This window comes from Anopheles maculipalpis, chromosome 3RL, assembly GCF_943734695.1.
Source record: "Anopheles maculipalpis chromosome 3RL, idAnoMacuDA_375_x, whole genome shotgun sequence".
Taxonomy (NCBI): Eukaryota; Metazoa; Arthropoda; class Insecta; order Diptera; family Culicidae; genus Anopheles; species Anopheles maculipalpis.
This window is the reverse complement of record NC_064872.1, coordinates 78,719,561-78,744,657: the sequence shown is the minus strand read 5'-3', so window position 1 is coordinate 78,744,657 and position 25,097 is coordinate 78,719,561. Positions and strand designations below refer to the sequence as shown.

The 25,097-nt window shown below is 40.6% G+C and overlaps 1 protein-coding gene across 7 annotated transcripts in view; it reads left to right on the top strand.

The window, feature by feature from the left end:
• The window catches only part of LOC126561301 (cell adhesion molecule Dscam2), an 81,127-nt gene that overhangs the window by 5,040 nt on the left and 50,990 nt on the right, over positions 1 to 25,097 (top strand). For all 7 annotated transcript variants that reach the window (XM_050217355.1, XM_050217353.1, XM_050217352.1 and 4 more), the window contains exons 2-4: positions 16,540 to 16,661; positions 21,542 to 21,663; positions 24,656 to 24,714. In XM_050217355.1, coding sequence (XP_050073312.1) covers positions 16,540 to 16,661; positions 21,542 to 21,663; positions 24,656 to 24,714 — 303 coding nt within the window. The remainder of the gene's footprint in view (positions 1 to 16,539; positions 16,662 to 21,541; positions 21,664 to 24,655; positions 24,715 to 25,097) is intronic.

The following is a 25,097-nucleotide window of genomic DNA, read 5'->3' as shown; positions in this document are numbered from 1 at the left end:
GTTCAACACGGCACGCTGCTCCTACTGCATGTTCGGGTGAGAGATTTATGCTAACGAATGTTCCGCTTATCCCTCCCAGCCCACTTTTGTGGGGCGTAGATGTGGAAGAATTGAGAGGAAAAAAAGGGCTGAAATAAGAAGGAAGCATGTTACACCGATTGATGCTGGATGGTGAATATTCCTGACATAAAGAAAGGGTGTTAAGTTTTACCGCTGGGTGTACGTAACGATTAAGGGAAGGAACAGTTTGATGGTCTCAACATGAAATTTAAGATTGAGGAAAAACCTTTCAAATGCTTTTCACACGATGGACAGCTTTTAATTTACTAGAGGTTAGATTCATTATGAACAACGTGTGTAGTACATATTGCATACCTTGCAGGCATCGCATACCTTTCAGGGGTACAAACTGTAACTGTTGAATGTTGAAACTAGTATACTAGACTCAACTTCAAACAGTTTATTCTTCCTTATCAAACATGTGACACCAGTACAAGTAGAGGATTACATTTACCTTTTGCATTAACTTCACCACACGTCCAGTTGATAAAGGTGATGATTGTAAACGCTACAGGACGCCTGAAGATGGTTCCACTCGCACGTTAGGCTACCGCCTTGAAGTGATGCGTTAAAACCCTGCCTAGGGATATCAAAAACCTTCCTCAAGCACAACCTTCATGCTCAACGATGCGAGAAAAAAACCCCCACCCAAGGATCCTAGGCAGGATTTGTAGGGATATTTGTAACGGCAAATAAAGCAAAAAGCTCTAGTCGCGGGTAAAATGGTGCCGGTAGATTTGGGATGAGCTTAGAAAGTTTACTTCCCCAAAGTATGGCGGCAAACGGTGGCTTCATGCGAGAAATAAAAGATGCTCGAACCATCCTACTTCGGAATGGTTTACGAAATCGATCGATCGTACGCAAGAAACCGGGCAACACGATACTCATTTTCCAGTTGACGTAGGAGGGGCAAGATTATAAAACGGGACGTGTCAGTTTATCTTGCGTTATTTATGAGTGCCTGCCTACCAGTGCCGGGCCGATCTTGTGGACCGGAGATGTGACCTTTGCATTTATGGATCAGCAGCAGCAGCGGCAGCAGCTGCTCGTAAATCCGTGTCCAACTTTTTGTACTTCACGCTTCTCAGGCTTTCGTCCTTCGCTTGGGCCGATTTCCCTATTTCATCAGCTTCAGTGTCAGTGTTTGCTCAGGTCCATGCAAACGAAACGACACACGATCGGTAACCGGTAGCAGTGCCAGCTTTACACTTGTGTGTTCTTTCTAATCGCATCCGAAGCCTCGCACGCACACACACATCGAGTGAACCAGATTTCTTGCACCGGGAGTTTGATTCCTCTCGTTTGCTATCCATGTATGTGCAATGAATATTCATTACGGTGTGAAGCGGCTCAGGGTGACTGAAAGGGGATAGGAAGGCAAGCGAAAGGACTGTGTCAGCTTACCATTTTTATCGCTATTGATTTTGCTAGGATTTATGCAACGATCGAGTGGCTTCGGCTGAAGCTTTATGTATGCAAACGGGGTTTTTCACATAGCGACCGGCAGTACCCGTTGAACACCGTTCATGTTCAAGCTGAATGTTTTTGCTGATTCGATTTGATTTGAGCAGAAGAAATGCTGCTCATTATTAGAGAGCGGTGGAACTGTATGCCCACACGAAGCGTCTCTATTTCATGCATTATCGATGGGAAATTTGAAGTTACTGCTCGTTGCCATGTACACAACACACCATAATGCTAAATATTACATAGATGTTCTACGTTCTACTGGATGTTTGGAATGCAGAGGACGTTGTAGAATGCAAAGATTTTAAGTATAAATACGTTTCGAGTTGTGAAGATGATGTTGATTTGTGTTCTTATGTTGATAACCTTATTGTGTCTGCTAATAAGTAAACTATTGTTCTTACTATTGGGGATTGTTCAAGGCAACTCAACATATAAGATAGCAACTCAACATTTTTTTACTTGGTAGCTTTTTAAATTATTCAATATATTCGTGTGCGAGATTTGAAAGTTTTATTGTTTGCAGAGCAGTTTGTGATCTACCAGAAATATGTTCAACGGTCAAAATATACAACAAATTCTGAACAGTTCATTTACATGATTCCTAAAACTGAAACCCAATTCTGATGAAATAAATTACCAGGCAAGGAATTAAAATTGCGATGCAAATCATCCCAGCACGATGATAACAAGTGCATGCAAACCCACGGTACGAAAGTAATTTAAGCATAACTTACCTACAGCTTCATCACCCTATCTCAAATCGTTTATACTGTTGAAAAGCTAAGAATGTCTGATTGCAACCGAAATTCATTTCCCTTTGTGCATTCGAAACGCTCGTGTGCCTTTGTGGTTTTTGATCTTAATTTCGAACATTATTCACTGCTCTGACGATGATTTCCGGCAAATCCCAGCATGAGGTTGAAGCTTTTGCATCACTCTTTTGCTCAATCGCAGCGTTTTCGGTGCTGAATTTTGGGACTAAACTTACGGTAATACAGAGAACGCTTGCTTAGCGAAATGCGGGCAAAGGAAACCTTTTTCTGCAAGCGAACAAGAAGAGAAATCGTGGAAGGGAAGTACTCGTATTGGGTTGGGTGGAATGCGTATCTGGTTGTGACTGAGCGTAAATAATACATTTTTGGATAATTTTATTCACCCAAAGGTTTGGGCGTTGCAGTTACTCACCTGCAACCGACGTGTGCTGTTGGGTTACCGTGAAAAAATGGTACGGTTATGCTTCTGCTGCTGCTGCTGGTGGTGGGATGCTTGTGCAGCTCCTACCCGAACAAATACATTATGAATTCGTAATGCTTTCCGATTATATATGGTTATTTACCTTCAAGAAACTCCCTGTCGGATGGTCTACCACTAACACACCTTGAGCAAAGGCAAAGAAAGCAATGCTTTGCGGGAAAAGTATACAGTTTACAGTGCAGTTAATAGAAAGATACTTTAAAGTGGGTTGTTAAAGTATAAAACCTTTTACCTATCATATAATAAAATTGATTAATCTAAACTATTAAAGTAAATTTCAAACTACATGCTGTAACTATCCCTTGTGAATTTTATATCCTGTGTTCATTAACTAATAAATAAATTTAATTCTCTTTTACACTCTGTATGCTTTCTTAAAAACGTAATATTAATTTATGTGCTAAGATAATTTGGCATTTCGATCGTAAAGTGAAAACCACTTAACATAAAGACATTTTTAAGAAGCGTTTATTTATCCATTTAATCTTACCTCATTTCTGAAGTCTGTATGGTAGTAATCAACTGGGATAGCTTTTCGTTTGTTGTTTTTTTTAAGTGTTTTCCACTGTAAGGAGGGAAGAAGAGATTTTATTTTCTGATTTATGAGAGCATGAAAAACAAATTATGACGCTGTTACTTTTTCGACGTGCTGCACTTTCTGCAAAGGTCGTTAAATCTTAAGTGATCTTTTTAGTAGCATCAAAACGACAGAGAAATTACAGTTCAAAGTAGCAGTTTCATTTCAAGCAGTAAAGGTTTGCTTAATGAGCAAAAAAGTAAATGATTATACGTACACATATACATTGTTGTAAGTAATTGGATGCAATTATCGACAGCAAATCCAATTAGAAATAAAACTTTAAAAATGAATAAGAACTAATACTACATTCTCACTATGTTAACAGAATTCACACAAAACCATTTTATAAATTATTTGTATATCAAACGGGTAGTAACAACCTGCTGGAATGATTGCCATACTGTTAGGCATTTTTCCCGATCAGTATTATCGCGTATTTTGTGTCATGTTGATCATGTTGGCCTGATCTTTTAAAGGGCACGTCGTCGTGATATTGCAAATTTTGTGTATAAAACTCAATAGAATGTTTCTTATAACATTTGCTGAAACAAAATTTCCCAAAACTGGAAATCTTGACAATAAAGTTGAGGCTACCAATTTAGCTAAAACCTGAAAAATAAGTTCGTTCTTGGAAATACACCAAAAACTCTGGTACAGCAACTGAAACTCATCAATCAACGATCTGAAATCTTCATCAGAACATGACCCACCTACCGTACCATCATTATTTTGCACCACAATGCAAAAACAACCATTAAGACTCCATTATCCATTGAGTTTCTGCTTTTTGTTTTCAACGATCCGTTTAATAGATTTTTCCCTCTTTACGACACTTTACAAAACAGCCATTACGCACGAACTTTGCTCCAAACGCCGGGCGTGAACAGCTGTACAGCGTTTTGTTTACCGGTACCGGCATAAGGGGTACACACAGGATGCACTTTCACCCAAACCCAGAGCACGTAAGAAAAGCAAACATTAATTTGATGTAAGATAAATGAGAAAGATAAACTCCGGGCGTGAGTGCATCGGTAGCACCGCCACCACCACCACAACACACGATGTCGAGTGTGCGGCCGGCTGTGAAGCACCTTCCCGGCACGTGTTTATGCTGACGTGTCATCGGGCGACAGTGGCTATGGATGCGACCCACCATCAGGAAGCCAACGAACCGTCTTCAAGATGCAACGATGGCGTGACATTTTCGAGTGGTCGACAGAGAGGGTTGAGTAATGCCTCGTTTCGTCGGATGCTTGTTGGCGTTCAGTGCACTTTACCTGTGGCGATGGCAAATGTGAGAACGGAGCCGGGTTGGCTGTCTCCTGTGGTTTGCAACTGCACTTCCGTTGAGGCTGCTTGCTTTGTAATGAACGGTCCTATCGAAACAGGCGCTCATGCAGAAACAGTATCCCTAGCTGCAGCACACCAATTTTCACTGCAGTGTGTGCCACGCTAACAGTAGGAAGGATCACTTGTAAACTTCAGTTCTAATTTGAGAAGGAAGCAAAAATAGGAGTTCTTTCCGCGGGCGGTAAGGGATGCGATACAAATATGTATCTTACCCGTGTTGACAGCCGACATGTGGTGATGATTTATTCAGTTGACAAGTTTCAACATAATTTGCTCCGTACCAGTGCAAAATAACACTTTAAAATTCTTAAAATACCTACATCTTCTCGTCCTTTTACAGATTGATTCCTTCACCTTTCCTTCAGTGGCTTCTCCTATCTTTTAGTATTTAGTTTATTTAATTCATCGGACTACGTGGGGCGTTCTTAATGCTCTAATCATATGATTTATATTCTTTTAACAACTTAACATGTTACAGCTCTCATTCTAGACGAGAACTGTGTTTTTTGGTTAGGAATTGTAGGTAACTATCGAGAGACTATCTCTTATCAGAGAGGCAAAAACAGATATACGGCTTAAATCCTCTATAATTAAACAAAAGTCTATTAACAGCCACAGTTAGTAACTATCGGGGTTTTGTCTTCAATCAGGCACTGTGAGGTACCATCTGGAGTCTCCTAAATTAAGAACTCACTCTTCTTTATACATTTTCTAACGGCATACGTGGTTGATCGAATGTCTATGTTTAAACTATAATGCTACCTTCTTCTTGGCTTAACAAGCTTTTAGATTACACCGGACATCGAATGACTTACTAGACTTTTTAGTACCGTGCAGTTGGATAGTCATTCTTCACTAGGAGGGAATGGTCTGGATAGGATTTTAACCCTGTTCCAGTTATTTGAAGACCAGCGCTGCTGTTGCCTCCCTATGATGCTATACTTAAAGCAATATAATAAATACAATTTAATAAACGCTTGTTAGATCCATCTAAAGCTACACGACTAACAATAAACGGGCATCGGATCATGACCGCTAAATGATAAGTGTCCGTATCTGATAGACCATTGCAAACCCTGGTCATGTAACCGTATAACATCCAATTTCCCATCAACTACCACCCTCTCGCTTCCCTCCCACCATCGAAACAACCATAATCTATCGTCTCTCTTATCCTGCTGACTCCACTGACTAATACAACCTTCGCCAGCATAATGCAGATATTTGCATTATAAATGCCTAGATCAATAAGACACCTCCACGAACATTCGCCTGAAGGGATAAATTAGTTTGGTCCCGGTCATCGGTACGGTCGTCTTCAGCTCATCGGCTCATCATTCAGGCTCAAGCGAACGATGGGAGACGTAAGGTGGTTACATAAAATCAATACCACAATACTGCAACGGAAGCAACCGCTGCGAAGAAGTTTCTTTCGCATTGCAGACTCGGCATGTACATGCGGCACAATTTATGATTGCCGGTACAGGAATTTCCTTTCACCTGCGATTTGGAATCAATTTGTTACAAACCAACCAACCAACAACCGGTGAGTGTTTCCTTCCTGGCCGTGCAAAGTTTCACCGGGAAGCTGGGAAACTACATTTACACATACACACAAACTGTTGGACAGGATTCTGACGACGTTTTGTTTCGTTAATTATGCTCACCGTTCATCTTTGTCGGTTATTCTTCCTCAGTGGGGTGTCCGGGAACCCACCCATAAGTGAAATGTCACTCAACCGTTGATTAGATCGTGTCAAGGATGGGTTTATTACGGGTGACAGATGTCAACGTCATTAACGTCATACTAAACAAAGCGTTAAGCGCCACAAAAGGGGTTTGGATTGTCGTAGTAGTACGATGGACTCTGTAACAAGCTGTTTACAACCATATTTATAAAACATTTTGGCTGCCAATTTGTGCTTTAATTGAATTGTGAACTTATCCGGTTGGTGGTGCAGTTCAAAGGGATTTTTTTCTAAAATATTTCTCTTCTCTTAATATCTTCAGATGATTTAGCTTACCTTCAGCGTGATGGCTGAAATCTCGACGCTGCGATAAGCCTAACTTCATGCATTACTGCAAGAGTCACAGACTCTGCTACAGTTGATATAGGTTTACCTAGGCATTAAAAGAAGTAATCAAACGTATTAGACATTTAAAATTATAATATGCAAGTTCTACCTTTTCATCAAATAATCAAATCAAATCATCCAAAACAAACCTCCTTCCTGGAACTGTTAAAATGGTTATGAATCGAATCGTTGCTTCGCCAAACGCACACACGATTCGCATGAATAATATTGTTGCGAAACACCACTTTTCCGAAAACCGTGCTGGGCCGTGAGACGATATCCTCCTATAGATTGCCTTTATTTTTCGAATGCAAAAGCTTTTGCAACTTATTTTCACTGCCCTACTGCACCGTGCCGTGGAAATAAAAATATTGCACCAGCATCGCATATGTTATTGCTTACGGAAGTTTGATCCAATGCAACGAATGAACGGGGTTTGAGAAAATAATGCGTACGAACGAACCCAACGGCACCGGACTGCTGGATGTGTGAAACTTTATGGAAAGCAGATAAAAACAATTCATCCACGGCGCATTCATCGGAGCTTGGGAATGAATAAATAAAAACAGACGGCATATCAAAGCGTACCGTAGTGTCCCCGGAATTTTCCTTCGCCTAGGTACTGAGCGTGAGTGCGTTTGGATGCCATTTGTTTTCGGTTTCTTATTTCCATTTTTCCACATTTTATTTATTTTCACCTGGTGAGTGTTATTATTGTTATTTTTTGCTAGACCTGGCACGCGAGCACTGGTGAAGATACGGTGACCAATGCGGTGCGAGAGTAGAATGGAAATAAAAATAATATGCTGCTCTCGAATAATCATATTTGAAATCGGTATAGTGAAATAGGTTCGGAGGAATACGTTTCGCTGTATATATTCTAATTAATGCATGCATAAAATCTTTATTTTCTCATAACGGAAAACAAATTCTCTCTTAATTATGTGCAGAACATTATTCTGGAAGAAATATTATACTATAAAATGTGCGATTTATTTATTCGCCAATGTAAACAAACATAATTTCAGCAAACAAATTTTATAACTTTCCAACTCGTTCAACCGTTCCAGCGGAAAGACGAAGTACACATAATCATATTCAAATACAACCCATACACTAGATGCAAATCGCAAATTAAACATCCAGTCGACGACGAATTCAGCCACTCCGGCCTCCCGTCCGCCGCACCTCCCCAGCCCTTGGTGTACACTTTCAAGTTCGCTTTCGTATTCCGATGGCAACACTTCAAACGCTCGTTTTTCTCCCGTTCGCACATGATGCCTTGCGCCTTGGCATACAGTAATCCAAACATTATCATAATTTATAGTGAAAATTGTGTTTGTGGGCCTCCCCCGCGTTCTCTATGGGAGCAATTCGTTTTGGGGGAATGGATGTGGTGTTGCAAGTGAGAAAAGTTGGTTACTGGAGAAAATGGGAAGAAAAAAAAAGCATATTTATGCTGGGTACAGTTTGGGCACAACGTTCACTTGATAGTATGTGCAAAAGCTGGTTGGAAAGTTAAGGAAATATTCACCGGCAGCAGCACAAACATCAGCTTAAACTTAAACAACTCTGACTACGAAAAGTTTTCCTTATTTTTTTTTCGGTGTGTGTGGCTGTGCAAAAAACCTGGGGTAATATGGAAAAGGAAAAACATAAAACATACTATATGCTAAACAGAAACAAACACAAAAAAGCACGTAGACGGCGATGAGGCTGATTCGAGTCAGAAGTAGATGAATGTTTCATGGCCTGTGCTTTCGGGGTTTTCGGTGGGAACTGAAGGATAGTGCGCAACTTTCACAAACAACCAACCGACCAACAAATCCGGATTGGAGGGAGAAAAAAAGTGTATGTGTTGCACCAGTATTTTCCAACTCGAGCAGATCTTTAAAAGCTCAGTAGCATAACACCAGTGTGGGGGAGCGAAAAAGATGGAGTGTGTTATCGTTCATATGGACAAATGTGAGAGACAAAAAAAAAAAGATTTCTAGAAAACAGAGCATACGGAATGAAGTTCGCAAAATATGACCAGCTTTTCGTCTGTGCCGACAGTGCTTGCTGTTGCTGTTTGCCGTGAACAGATGGTTGGAATGATGTTTCAAAACGTTACGGCCTGTTACGGTTACTTGCTGGTGCTGGTGGTTTTTGTTCCTGGGTTCCCACTTTTCCATGAAGTCAAACTCGGCCAGTGGGTTAAAGTTTTGCCCGAAATGTTTATTTTATTAGCTGCTGCAGCATAATCTGATTGGAACTGATGCTAGTGACAAGCCAAATCCATTAAGAAGTGGGAAGCAAAGGACGGGAGTTTGGCAAAAAAAAAAAAAACAACAAAACTTTGCATAAGCTGCATTATAAGATGCGTTTTAAAATGACCGTTTTTAAGGAAATTGTGTGCCAGAAATACTGATTGGCAAACCAGACGAATTGTCTCAAAGATTAAAATCCGTTATGGTTTAAAACAACTGAGTGATATGTAAAACTCGAAAACCCGTGTCAGCAATTGAAATCATGCAAAAGAGTTATAACAATATAAGGAAGTATTAATATAGTTTAAAAACTACAGATAAAGAAAAAGTGACTCTACATTTTCTCAGGTCTTCTAAAAATTTGTATATATAAGAACACATTAATAAAAACACGATCAGAAAAGAAATTTTAAAAAAATCGATGCATTTCAAACCAAAAAGATAGGTATAAATGATAAAGAAATTCTAGAGAAAGATGGACACTGTTCTATAAAATGACGTAAAATAGAGTGAGGTCGAGGGTCGCTTCTTCTTGCATAAATCCATTTTAGTAACGCTCGATGAGATCTGTAGCATGGGGCAAATGTTGGGAATCAATGCAATCTAACCTACAGTTCATTTTGTGTATTGAACTTAATATAAATCCCAGTTTGAATTCTTCCGGTAACTCTTTTGCAATTGGTGTTGCGATCAGACAATCGCTGCTACCTGGCTTGTTACATTTCCCTGTTACATTTTTACCTTCTGTCTGAAGTCCCTTTACTGTTCAATCGACGCAAATTTACGCGTATAGCTGTTCAGCGCTTCTGGCTCTCCCTCCCTATCCTGTTCGCTGTCGCCTTCTTGGGCTTGAGCCCTTGGAAGAAAGACATTTCCATATCCGTGCTAGCTTCATTGCAGGGCTCCTGTTAAATGTACTAGATGTCCCGTCTTTCCAAACCGCTATCCCCCTTTACGCCCCTTCTCGTCGCCTTTGCGATAGACCTCTCTACGGCTCGAACGATCGCTTCATCAGCGCTCTATCGGCCTTAAACAACACATATCATCTGTTTGACTACAATGTATCTCTGTCTCTTTTCCTTCCTTTCTTCATAATCCTTCCTAGCACCCTCTACCTCCGTTTCCCTTTTTTTTTGTTATGTCATTCTTGGCAGAAACTTGAGCGTACTAAATAAATTAATAAAATAAATAATAAAAGTTTCAGCTAATTATTAGACAAAAATTAACATGTCTTTTTTTCAGAGGTAGCAGGGTCTTGTTCTTTTCAAAAAATGTCTGCTGGCACACATATTCATATCTGCTAACTGCGTTTAATCTGCCAGCGTCTTGCACCTGAGCGTGATCAGGCTCATACATTGTACTTTAAATAAATTTCCACGCATCCTATAAATAAAACACCCACAGAATCAAACTGATTTTTAGCTAGCTGCATAGAAACATTCTATATAAGGTTGCAAATCAAACTAACCACATCAAATATCAGAAGGAGTATGTTGAGTCATGATAAGAATACCAAACCAAACATAAACAGTACTTGATTGAGTCGAAAAACAAATCCATTCCATGCCTTTTTCAGCACCACAACACTCCCCACTGGTATATCTTGGGTCGTCCTTGGTGAGATTGTGCAACCGTTTCTAGTTTGAGCTTCCCCACTGACCGAAACTTTTCCGCTGACGCGCTCGGTAGAAATCAAACGAACCGGTTGATGCGTGCAAAACTTTTTGCTGCGTGTTCGATATTTATCTTTGCGTACATTCCACCGTAACCACCACGGAGCAGCATTCACAAGTTGCTTCACCCCGCGAACCGACAAAAAAGACATCCTTTGCGGGGTAAAGTTTGGTGGACACCCGAGCGTGTAAACAGTTCACCATTGCCAAACGATTGGCGAAAATCTCCTACGGACCGTGTGCTGCTCAGTTTGGCGCCTTGGTGCGGTACTGAAAACGGCACTGTTGATATCATTATTAGCAAGTTTCGTGCAATCCGATTGTGGAAAATTGTCCCTGTTGTGGGTTGGGAAGTTGGGATGAATTTTATTACTTTTTACCACTCGGGAGTGCACATCTGCACACACACAGTTGTTGGCTTCAGTTTACCACTCCTGCAAGTGGATGATCCTGAAAGCTTTGCAATGTCATCGCAACTGGAAAGAAATAAAATGAAACCCCAACACAAAGTGCGATAAAAATGCGCACAACGATAAAGCAAATTTCCTTTCCACCAGCTGCTGTTCCGGGTAATGGGTGGTTGAAAGTTTTGATGAAGAAAATGCAACAGCATCCAAATCCGAAGAATGGAAAATACATTTAAGCACAAGTTTGTGGTTGCTGTACCGGCTCAAGCCGAAAGCTTTATTTCGTACAAACAACACAATCTTTCTGCATTACTTGATACTGTTTGGCTTCGAACTGATGCTGGGTGTGTCTGTGTGTGTGTGTGTGAGTTTGTATAAAAACAACGAAAAACTATTGTTATTGTTCCGTATCTGCAAATCTTTACCGATCCTATCGAATATGATTCTGAGTTGCCAGTGGCGTGGTTTTGTTCGTATTTTCTGCCCTTTCTTGTCGACTTTCTCTCCCTTTCACGTTTCTCTTCTACAATCTCATATTTTTCTCTCACTAAAACCAAATGTTTGTGGTAATGATGCTGCAGGGTTCGTCGCTTGTACACTCACGCTACCACGTTTACTTGTGAAACGGAATCCGACAGCGTCATGGACTTTTTTGCGTTTATGCTTAAGCTCTGTTTGAGTTTTCCGCTACACAAAGCTAACCTAGCGAACGGATGGGGAAGCGGGATAAAGTTAGTTTGCTGAAAAGTATAACCATTATCACGATGCGATACAGAACGAAACAGTCTGCATCGTGAAGGTACTCTATTCTCCAACCGGAACGATCGGGTGGATTGGCTGCAGTGGAACAGCGTACTGATAACTTCATAAAATAAACAACCAGAAACTGAATTTCCATTCATTTGCTTCACTAGCTGCAAAACAAGGGGAGTGGTGATGCTGAGGACAGCCGAGAGACATGCTTATTGCAACCAGAAGCATGGTTTTATATTTTTGTTGCCAGTTCTCGCTGTTCTCCCCTGGTTTTCCCTAATGCCATTCCTACGTTCTTGAATTTTATAGACAGAATACAATTTTATTCCTTTTGTCGTTTTTTTTTGTACTTTGCCCAACCGAAAGAGCACGTTGCACAGGCTACGATCGGTGGATTATTTATTCTTCTCGACTTTATACTTTTTCCTGCGTTCCGAGTGTTCTTCCCTCTCCCCCATCGAACTCGAATTTGTACTGGTAAAAGAAAGAAACTCAAGCACAATGGACACAATGTGAGTTCGAGGTACGACCAGCAAGAAAAAAAGGCAAAAGTCGTGGTAAAACCTGTCTCACCCTTTCAGTTGTCGCCAAAATCGTGTACCAATTTCCGGTGTTTTTCGATCCGGTTACCTTTTTCGGTGGGGTTTTTTTTATTATTCGCGATCGCTGCCCCGGTGGTCCCGAAGGTGTATTTTTCTATTGAAAATTTCGCCCCGTTTCGCTTCGTTCGTCGTGGCGGTGAAACATCACTCGTATCATTTTCCGAGCACTTGCCGGAGCATTCAGTTGAAGCAATTTGATGATTGGAGTGTTAGGAACAAGGGAAAAGAAGCGAAAGAAAGAAAGTACAAGAAAAAAAAGTACATCAGTATCATTTTCCACTGAAACCGGTACGGGAGGCTGCTTTCGTGGGGCACAATTTTATTTGAGCTTATGATGCGTTCCATTTTTAAAGAAGCGTTTATTTGTTCGATTTCTGCTCTCAACCACCAACAAAGCAAGAAACCGGCCGAAAAAAGGAAAGACAAGAAATTGTACAGATCAATCGAAGTCACTTGTGTAATGGAAGTGAACGCCAGATGTCCATCCGGTGGGCGGATTTTCTTTGAAAGCGTTTCATAATAGGTACTTGCCAGGGCTTTTCCTTTATTATATACATCTCAAACAGGTTGTACACCGGGCGTCGGTACGGGTGGTTTTCTCTGGGGGGTTTAAGCTTGCCGGGGACGTCACCATTGGAAGATTGTACTGGCAATCACATTGATTTCTCCTGGGACCGATAGTTAGAGAATCGTAGTAATGGTGAGCATCAGCACCAGGGGGTGAAAGAATATTGTTGAATATGTGACTACCGACAGAGATTGTACCAGGAGAGATGAAGGCACAAAAAAAGTTAAACATTTTAAAAACCATAAAAATCATTATTTTTATTTATCATGTAAATTCTAAAGTTCAGTTCTCAAGCTCGTTTAAAAAAACACTAGATGATAGTGTTCAAAAATAAATAAATAAATAAGAAAAAGCTGCTCATCACCATGCAGCATCTTCCTACCCGATTGTGCCATGATCGTTTCTTTCTAGCTACATTTTTTTATTGTTACGCCACATACACTACTGCCCTTTAATAGTCTTGCCCGGTTCTGATTGGAATTGACACGTACAGTAGCAGTACGACCGACCGTAACCGCCCTCTAGCATACGTCGATAATGCCCTTTGCCATAAACCAAAAGTCTATAATCTTGTAAGTACAACAATATATCGAATAGTATTTATGGCACGCTGCACGTTACATTCTGCGTTACAACGATAGGACTGATTCGGTTATATATCGGTACAGTCGGTGACACAATGCTACCCACCGCTTAAACACACAAAAAGCGGTGTGACACAAAACGTAACAAAAAACACAATTCGTACCTACAGTGGTTAGCGTAACTATAGAAGTATTCGTTTTTTTGAAAAGCAAAATATATTCTTTGACGAGTTAGAAAAAAGTAGTTTGAGAGAGTTATAAAGTGTTTCGCAGTGCTTTTATTTTAAAAGATAGTTAATTCTTGTTTTTGAGGCTCATTTAAACTGGGCAAGAAAGCCGATTAAAATCTAAATTGGAATGAACATGTGCAAAATACTACATAAAGGACAGTTCAAGAGAAAACTAATATAGAAAGGATCTTGAAATAAATTAATAGCAACCAATACTGGTTGCTCACATGACAGGATTAGGTTTGAATTTCATTTTGGAAAACCTGTTGATAATACATGAAAACACAACAGAACAAACTGATTATTTCAGCAAGTTTTCACGAGGTACTTTCACGTACTTTTATCTCTTTTTAGTTTAAGTTTTTATACTTAAAAAGAAAGTGCCCTTAAATTTATGTACTGCACGGTAGACACGCATAGCTAGAGCATTCAAAGACCGTCCTCCGCAATAAGATGGGTACGCCCTGAAGGAAAACCACCCCTGTACGATACTCTCGGGGGCCAAGTAATATCCTCATTTTTATTCAATCGTCTTATCTCGCAGTCTGGTAATGGTCCGTGCTGATCCCAATGCTGCCATCCTGTATTTCTGACTTCCATCTAGTTTTTTTTTTTTGTTTGGTCGTTGTTTTGTGGACGAAGCATACAAGGTAAACATATGAACTCATACATCCCCCAAAGGTAGAACGACTTTTTGCTTCTCTCTTTCTCGCGCATGTTCTTCCACACCAACCAACCAACGCGACCGAATACAACAAATCCCGCAAGGTTCGATTTTCACTTTAACAGCAGCATTCGGTGATGTTGACTTCAGTTCCGAATCATCCCATAGCGCCTCCTGCATAGGATAGAAGCACATAGGACAGCATCAAAAAAGAAGGCAAACAGAGAACGTAAATGATGAGCTTCGGAGTTCCATGCGAGCAAAGTCACTCGAGAAACCGAATGGAAAAGACTCACGTATGGTGTAGTATGACTGGTGGATGTGCTTTGAATGTTCTTACTTTCTTCTCCGACTGTAGAAGTAAGGTGCAGGACATAGCAAAGTGAAAGAGATGTGGACGGTGTTGAGCTGTTCGTGTCTCTGCCAAGATGGAAACAGTGGCAAGACACACAACATAGTCCACTTCGGTTGATGTGCTGGACAAAAACGGGGACACGAAAAGAAGAGCCAGCGGACTGGACACATGTATTCAATTCCATTCGTGGAACAGCAACACATACAAACATAGCTAACGGAGTGTAAATGTGCTCGGTGAAGCGAGAGAATGTAAATAAAATAGCTAAAATTCTTGCACCACTTTCTAGCACGTTGCCTTTTGCCAACGAAAAGCGCGCACCCGTTTTCCCTTGGACACCTTGAACTTTGGATTGAAAAACACGCCTCGACTATGACTATTTCTCACCACCGGATCCAGCTTCGCTTACCGCACAAAACCTTCCTACCAGAGCGTCAGAAAGTGTCTGTAGGGGCTGATTTATTACGAAATATATTTCATAACGAACGAATTTCACTCACCACCAAACAACTACTGCGGGCTGATATGGTTGGGCGATTCGGTTGCCATTAGAAATACACTTCCTTACCGGTTTAAGCCAGACTTATCGAAGTTGTTGCTCAGTTACGACTTACGGTTTAAAAGCCCACTTGGCGTCAACTTACAATTGATAGTGTCGCAGTTACGGTGTTTGAGAATACGGTGTTTTACATCAATGGTGGTGTTTAAACGGTTAAAGTTGTGAGTATCCCCTGTAGAAAGCTGTAAGTACTACTACCAAGTGGATATTGGATACTGTAAAGTATTCTCCTCCTTCACTCCGACCGCCCATGAATGTATAAAATAAAATAATTAATGATACTCCTGATTGTTTCTTTTGTCGCTCGGATCTCTTCCGGGAGAGCTGTTTGCAGCTAATGGAATTGCTGCACAGGTGAATAGACAAAATACTGCGAGAAGGTGTCGTTGGTGATCATTTTTCACACCGCTTCATTGCTTATGTGAAGTTACTTTTCTTGAACTTTTTTCGTGCATAACATTAGGCGCTTGCGGACACTGGAAGGTGAAGCGATTGGAATCGGAAAGCGGGTGGTGGGCTGTTTGGTTACAAGTTATTGTCCGCATTGCATAAAAACAGCAATTTTTCTTAACTCCTCTGCGGTATAAGGAACATCGCACAGCGGGTAGATGTTGGACGGATGTTGTGAAAAATTTTAAGAGAAACAAAAAACATGAGAATGAAGATTTTTGTCATAATACGGCAAAGTACCGTCGAACATTTTTGTGGCTGTTTTGAGAAGAAGATTCTAAATTTTATTTGATAAATTACTAGATTTATTTAAAGTTCTTTATTATATTTTCTAAAGATTTTACCAAAAAATCGTTTAGCCATCTTTCGTCCCACTATTTGAAGTTACGAGAAAAAGAAACATATTTTTAATAAATTTGCACCAAACCCCCACTGCCGAACCTAACCGTCAACACGCCTTATGCTCGGAACGCCAACGCCATTTGCAAATTGAACCATTACCGAACAAATGCGGGCGATGAGAAAAGTTTCTGAGGACAGTTTTTCCCGTGTTTCCACTGCAGGGGCCATATCATTGTGCACGCTTGGTGTATTTTTTTTTCTCTTTCCGTTTGCATTCGAATAATTTTTAACATTCCATTTCGACTCTCCCACAGGCGTCATTCTGCTCGATCTTCAGGGACCAGTGTTCTTGAGCGAACCGCCGTACAAGGTAGAATTCTCCAACAACTCGGGCGGCCTCATCGACTGCACCGGACATGGCAGCCCTCCACCGGATGTAAGTACTGTTCTGCGGAACTGTAGAAAGCTTTCAAGATTATTTTTTTGCCATTTCTAGCGAAGGTTACTTTTTGCTTGTCTGCAAGCCAGACTTGAAAGTCTCTTTTATCATGTTACTCCCTTTTCACTGACCTCAGCTTTAGATAAGCTTGTGAGTGAAGATGGCCGATCAATTTCGGTACACCATCATTTTCTTGCCACACGCTACGGTTGATTTATGATTTTCTTTGCTGCGATATTAAATCATTTTACAATTGATTGCTGTAGTGCTGAGGCATAGAAAACGAAAAACCGAGCGATGGATAGGCTTTCGCATTCGGTGGTGCTGTTGGCTAGCGAGCACTTCTGCGAAAACCGTCTCATCTTTGAATTGCTTACGGGCCCTTTGATGGTATCATCATTTTTTGGGTGAATTGGTGTGAATGTGCCCTTGCCCGGCAGATATATCAAATGTAATGGTGAAATATTAGATAGCATCAAATGGATGGCATTGGATGTAGCTGAATGGAGAAATGAAATATTTTCCGGTCCAGTGTGGTGTAGGTTGAAATTTTGGGGAAGGGTTTGTGGAGGTCCATTTTGAATTGAAATTGGATTCCTTAAAGTATAACCTTGGTAAAAAAAAAAAAAACAATTAACTTAACAATACAGGCACAGGGTTATTGATGTTCGCATGTAACAAAACAGTGAATTTTATGTCATAATTTATCAACCGAACACACAGGATAGGTTTCTCTTTTTATCTTTACATTCTATAGTCTCATTTTCAATCTAGAATTATATCAACTCAGTTGACAATAATTCTTTTGGCTTTAACAAAATGAAGCCTTGTGCATATTACTGGATGAGCAGAATAGATAAGCCTTATAGTTTAGGAAAATAATAAACGTCTAAAGCTTTTGTAGTGTTTTCAATCCAATTCCAATGTTAATTTGATCGATATTCAATTAAATTTTTTTTCCAAGAGGCAAATGGAGTCTTCGAAATCGAGAAAAACACGCTTCCGAGTAATTTTAATACATGTTCCTCTTTTCCCTCTACGGGTGCTTCTGAATAAAATAAATTCTGTGTGACCCACACAAAAGAGCTTTCAATTGTAAATTAATTTATCGAACGCCTGATATAAGAACAAAAACGGCATCGTTTTTATTCATCAAATAATAACATTGATGAATATTTTCTTTAGATTGCCTCCAGATAGCCCAGATTGTGCAAATTGTTTTTGATTCTGGTATAGTGTCACCATTAAATATGTTTTCACATTGTGGCTATCGTTCTAATCAACAATAGGAATTATTATTTGGACGCAATCGATGGCAGAAAGCTAGTCAAATGGGAATAAACCATCAAAAATGTCATAAGCACTCAACAAAAGCACTACAGGAATAAAATCTACTTGGGAACATCGAAAATGCAGCAATAATTTCACCAATCAAGCTACAGTCATGCAGGCGCTTACAACGTCACCAAGTGTAATAACAAATTAATAATGGAGACGCCTAGTAGCTTTAAAAAAAAACGAATAAAAAATCAAAGATAGTTTCTTCTTCAAAAACCAGAAACTGTCATGAAACAAACCATCCAATCAGCCCTGAATAAAGAGCTTTCCCTTTAAAGATTCATTCGCACCCATCATCAGCCTTTGAAAGAAGGATTAAACTTAAAAAGTATTTCAATTAAAGTTCTCAAAAATACACGTCAAAGCCAATCCGGAAGCCCGTGAAACACGTAGCACAAAACCAAGATTGCTCAACGGAACAGTTTTAATGCAAAACGACAAAGAAACAGAAGAAATTCATCCACAAAAAATCACACACACACACACACACACAAAAGTCATAGCTAACTTTTGCTGTAACTCTAATTTACTCCTCATCCACAAAAGGGTGCGCATGTTTGCGTAACACCATCGGTATAGGACAAAGAAAATCGAACCTTCACCATACCCTCCCGCTGGCAATGGATTTCTCGTCAGTGCAAATGACTGCTGACTGGGAACGTGCATACAACTGGCAAACGGGCACCATTCGTAGGCGATAAAGTTTGCCTTGGTTGATTCTGCTTTCCATTTCCCGATATCCAGTGCGAGAAGCTAGGAAAAGGAAAGGAAGGACCGAGCAAACCTGCACATCCTTTTAATCCTTCGATTGATTGACGACAATAATTTCCTATTAATTTTCTTCTCATCGCTTTCCTCGCACGTGATGGTTGTTTTTCTTTCTTCTCTTATTTTTCTCTTTCTCGCTCTCCCTCTCTCTCTATTCGCCCTTACTATTGTCACCCTTCTTTGTTTTCTTAAGCCTTGCAAAGAAAAAATAAGGAAAATATGATGAAACTCGTATCCTTCTACCTTTCCCGAGATTTATTCTACGGAGTGTCTGCTTGTGCTACCAAAGTGCTGGTTGTGATGCTGACGTGAGGAAATCGATTCTGAAGAGCTTGCCAACTGGTGTGGGAAAATAAGGCCAGATAGGAAAGCGATGTAAGCAGTGGAAAATGTGTTCCACTAAAGCCGACCGCAAGAAGAAAATTTCCTCCCTTCATCTCCATGGAAAGTCGCTTCCAATTTCAAATCGGATGGCAGCGAGCAAGGCGGTCGAAACAACGCAGCACACAACCAGCAAGCTTAGGAAGGAAAAATTTCAATTTCCCTTCCACCGTTTGCCACTGCGCTGTGCGCTTTCGAGAACCCCAAGAAAATGCCTGGCCCGTTGCGTAATTGTTGAATTGGAATTTCCCATCCGTTTCCGTTCATTTCGTTGCACGCTTTTCGTAGCGTCTTTCCGATGTTTCTGTAACCCGAGCCTGAAACCCAGGGCACGTTTTTGTCGTCGCATGATCCAAAGCGAAGCAAAAAGAGGATTATTTCATTACCTTCATATATGGGATGAGGAAAAATATGGAACAAAAGAAAAGAAGAAACCAGCATATAAAAACAATACGCTTCACAACGAGTTTTTTGTTGTTGCTCTCTCCTGTTTGGGGTTTTATTTCCGTTTTCTTTTCACTTATACTCGCGCACAAACACACACCGAAACTTTGCACCATGCAACATGTGCCGAGAAGCGATTAAAGGACGTGGCTTTGGGAAACGGATTTTAGTCACGCAATCATAACCCATGCTTGCGGTGACGCGGATTACAAGACGGGGAACCATTTTTGCCCAGCATCGCACGGGTGGAAATATGATCATAACCATAAAAACGATCATGCCACAACTACCTCCGCCGGGTTCGTTTCTTTTACGGTGTACCCATTCCCAAACACCATAATGGGTTTTGGATCGCTTTTTATGCCGCTGCAGAGGCGGACACAGGCGGAAAAAACTATCAAAACCTAAACGACGTGTCTTTTTCTTGGGAAAGAAAATTTCCAGACTCTCTACGTGCGGGTGTGTGTGTGTGCTTTTGTTTTTTCTCCCTTTAGCACCAACGGAAGGGACTATCATTGACTCGCTTCCATTTTACGAAGCCCATGTACACGTTTGCAAACACCAAATTGGCAATTCTGATTAATCTTATTTGAAACGTGCCGGATTAGAAATCATTAGCGAGTGTCAAGGGCTATCATTAATGTTACGGAAGGATCAACGAAATCATGATGCTCCCCACAACGATCTGCCGGCCGCCGTCTTGTGTCGAGCATAATCTGTTCGGGGGAGGAAATTAAGGCGGAACAGTCACATTTGGGTGGAGAATAAGACGGTAATGTTGGAGGAAGTGAATGACAGTTGAATGATTTCCGTACAATTTGAACGCTGCTCTGTAATGCACATAATATCAAAAGCTTTAAGATAATTGACTGGTTGTTGTGTTGTTTGTTTTACACTTTACAATTATGAATTGAAAAATGAATTCTATAATTAGATTCACTTCAACTTGAAGGTGTGCTATTAGCAATTGAATTTCAATCGTTCTAAGAATAATTATTATAATTTTCCTGGTAACAGTGACCTCAATTAGGGACTTGTTTATTTAACAATATTCGCTGCTATTGAAAACAATATTTGCTTGGAACCGATTTCTTATCATAAGCGTCACAATTGCTAAAGTATGAGTTTATGTTAAAGATTCTTCTTGGCTTGACGGGCCTTCTGGGTCAAGCCGAACATCTACAGAACTACTAGACTGGACTTACTGACTTTCTGATCAAGTAGTTCGGTAGTCAGTCCTCCCTACAGGTGAACTATCCGGATGGGATTTGAACCCCGGTCCTAAAGTGTGAAGATCGGCGCCGTTGTCGGCTTACCACCGGACGTAGTAGACAAGATTGAACGTTTACTCATGTTCAAAAAACTGAAATGAAAATTTTCTGTCATTTCAAACTTAAAAATTGGTTTTCTATCAATTTTTCCGTTATTTAAATTTATTGAAAGTTTGAAATAATGTCACCAAATCCGACTGGTGGGATTATAAGTATCCATAATGCAAGTGCGTAATAAATATTCACTTCTAACGTAAGCATTCCAAAGGTTTCGTCATAACTAAACTGTGAATTTCGGGCGCTTCATACAATTCACTCATACAGCCAAACACACAGTTTGGACTTAAAATTCAAAAGCAGCTTAACGTCTTTATCCTTCGATTTTGCAACATATTCTTTTGATACAGCTATGATATCCAGAAATCGTTTGTCTAGACCAGAGCTCACCTCCACACCCATTAACACTCCCCGCACCATCCCTCCCCGTTGCTAATCCTCCAAGGGTCATTCACTTCCGAAACCCGGTGCTCCCCTTACCGACCATACCTTCCTCCTGGTTGTGCGAGGCTATACTCATCAATTTTTCACTTTACCGTTTCGGACAGACTTAAACTTGAACAATGTTTTTCATTCGTTTTTTTTGTCTCCGTTTCTCTCGTTTCTTTTTTCTTCCAGGTCGAGTGGTCGGTAGCGACGACCAACCACGAGCTGGTCTACACGCTGCCGAACGGAAGTCTGATTTTTTACCCATTTTCTGCGGACAAATTTCGTCACGAAGTTCACTCCACAGTGTATAGGTAAGTTTGACGGGTGCGCCATTTTCCATTGCAGCTTATGGGTATGGGGTTGAGGTTTTGTCCCTTTCTCTCTTTTTCTCTTTTTCATTTCTTCACTGGCGTTATCTATTCTGTGCTGGCTTTTCTTAGTTGATAATTCTTTCCCAAGTCACCTACCCTGCGGATGATGCCTACACTGCTGGAAGTGGTTTCCCTGTCTCGGTTGCGCCATTTTCACACACCATTTTTCCCTGCTTGCCCCTGCCGGAGTGCTCCATCATACGAAGAGGTTTCAACGGTTGCCAGCAAAGACCATTACAATTATGTCCTTTCTTTCGGCTTTTTTTTTTCTTTCGCCTTTGAGCCACGTTGATTTCTGCGCTTGTTTCCCCCTTACGATCGCAATATGCAAATGTCAGCTGCATAAGGCCCCGTGACCAGCTATGACAATGCTGCTCCTGCTGATGATGATGATGATGCTGATGACAGTGATGCTATCGCGTAAAAACCTTCACAAAACGTGCCACAACAATGTTGGGAAAGGACAGGCTCCGATGGCTATTAAAAAATGCAAAGCAAAAGAGAAGTCCACAGGCCAGGATGAAAGCAGGAACGTTCTATATTCCTGTGTCCAGGGTTCACGCGTCCCGGATTTAGAGCCTCACGATAGTCACGGAGCAAAACGAGCGGAAAACGTACTAGAAAAAGTACTGAAGAAAGGAAAAAAAGGAAGAAAAATGCTCTTCCTGCTTCAAAAGAAATTCTCCCGTGCGTCACCTGAACATGACAATGCCTGGACCACCTACAACGGGAGGGAAGATTTTGTCCTCCACTCGGTTGTAGCTCTTCCTTCCTCCGGTACTCGTTTTGTGCCCTTTTCGAGGTCCGCACTAGCCGGTTGTTGGCCGGTTGGTGGAATCCGACTGAAATTCCGCTCCTGCTTAAGGATTTATGTGATATTTCTTCAACTGCTTTACGCACCCCCATGCGTCAACCGCCGGGACGGGGACGTGAATTCCTTTGTCTGATTTGCCATCATTATCGTCATTTGTTATGTGTTTTCTTTCGTGGGTAAATGTTTTAGGTTTTTTTTTTCTAGGTCCACAGTCCCCATCAGACACAGATGGGTATAGTTCTTTTTGTTTTGTTGCTCCCTTTGCTCCTTGCTTTGAGGTAACTTAGAGATTTCGAGAAAAGCCACCGATTTACGATTCATATATAAACGCACAAACGTAATGGAACTCCGACAGTAAAGGAATGCTGCTCTAAAAATATTATAGCACTCTAACAACCGGTTGTAAATTGCTGCTGTCAGAGTTTGCTAATGCTAATGTCAGCAAGTGAACGTGAGAGAGGCCATGCTTCCGTAAAGTTATGTTTTAAAATCGATTCGAAAAATTATGATAACGACAGTAATTGTCAGCGTTCGCTTATTGATTGTCATTGTTTTCATGTGCTACTGCCTTTTCGTAAATCTAATTTGAAGAGTAAACAGTTCGACACATCATTTAAAAATGATCATTATGCTGTTAAAACTATGTCTTTGTCAAGCCTCAAGTATGAATAAAAAATCGGATAGGGACAGCATTCATGTAACAGTATGATATGAGGAGATTGTTTTTTCATTAGATACATCCGACCGATTGTACATCCGCCCAAGTCATCACAGAAGAAGCAGAGGCACAAAATGACGTTTTTTGTCGAATATTCTTGTTGTGGCGCATGTATAGAAGAGCTTTATTTATTATTTATTTTAAGCTTTTATTCGTTATAAAAGCTTACCTGAAGATGCCTACATCCTGATACTTCCGTTCAAAATTCCAATTTCACAAAAGTAAAATCTGAATTTAGGACTCATACAGCTTTAAAATTGTTTTTAATATGATTTAAAAACATCACACTTTCAAAACAATAGTCAAATAAATCTATAATCTAAAAAGTATCAAGTTTGCTTACCTATTGTTTAACTTCGACATGGGATAAGGCAGAAGGCGTGCCTGGCGCCTTTTCTTCAGCTCGATCTTCTTTTTAATGATGAAAAAATAAAAATATACGTTTTTAACACTACCAATCCAAAATTGAACACAATGTTCTGCGATGCCTGCACGAAAGCTTCGTTGAAAAAGATTTTAATTAAAATCGGCTCGATAATTTATCGTACCACGTGAAATTATGCTGCTCCATCGAACCATCGACGCCCAAATGTAGGCAAATGTTAGGCAGCATTTTTTCCTTTTGTTCACTGCTTTATTTTACCAGCTTGAAGCTGTAAACTACTGCGCAATGTACAAGCTTGCACTCGAGAAGGAAAGTTTTGTGAACAGATGAAGCGTTCAAATGAATTAAGTAATGATTGCTTATCGATTTGCTTTCATGTTTGGTGAAGCTAGCAATTGACAAAGCTTGTATCATCATCATTTTGCTGGACAGGCAGGTGTTGCCTTGTCTTTGTAAGAATCATTTCACGTCCTTAATAACTTCCACCATTCCCGGTACGCTTGTTAGGCAGAAATAATAATGTACTTGTGTTTGGCGTGCGCCTTACCTTGTCCTTCACCACACTCAGCCCATAAAAACCGCAACGGCCAACCGCATCCACAGCCAGGAGCGAAAGACTTCGTAGAAAATATTGCTGGTCTCCGTCGCCCGGACTCTCCGGTATAATGTGGTTGACGTTGGACGATCAAAGGCGTAGAAGAAATACGGGGAAAGAAACCCACACACCTTTACCGTACACTCCGCTAGGCACCAAGAGATACTACGGTACGCTTCGCTCTCTTCGCTTCGTTCGGCCCCCGAAGCGATGCTTTAAAGTTTTTAATTAAATTCCAACCGATCCGATAACTGATTGTACTTTTGTAGTTTTACATCGTGGTGGTTTATGCAGTGGTTTGTATCGCGTCTGTCTTTTTGTGTTCTTTTTTTTTTGTGGGGAAATTTCCTTTAGCACGGTGGGCTGCCTGCCGCTACGGCTGTGGAAAGTAAATCATGCTCCGTTTTCTTTTACTTTCAGATGTAAATTAAAAAACTTAGTCGGTACTATCTTAAGCCGGGAAGTGCACGTCAAAGGAGGTAAGTGATGCGACCACAACCCACAACAAAAAACGATAAAGTACGGTAAAGCTGGACAGTACGATAGTTAGTAGTGCGAAAATAAGACATCTTCAAGCCATCAATCAATGATTCTCTTTTTTACAATCATTTGCAATGGGTTGCTTCATTCAAATTAATGTGTCATAATATTTATACAAAAACCTACTACGCACGCTCACAAGGCTCTTAAATTCTACAAATTGTTAAAAAAAATCTCCCCTTCTAGAACGTCTATCTGCATTAAGGCCATTGACAACGTTTTCCCTCAAACTCTAGACCAGTTTTTGACAGCTTTTACCCCAGGTTGGGAGATATCTGTCCTATTAAGCGTGAGCTGTTGTGTGTGAGCGTTTGTTTTTTTT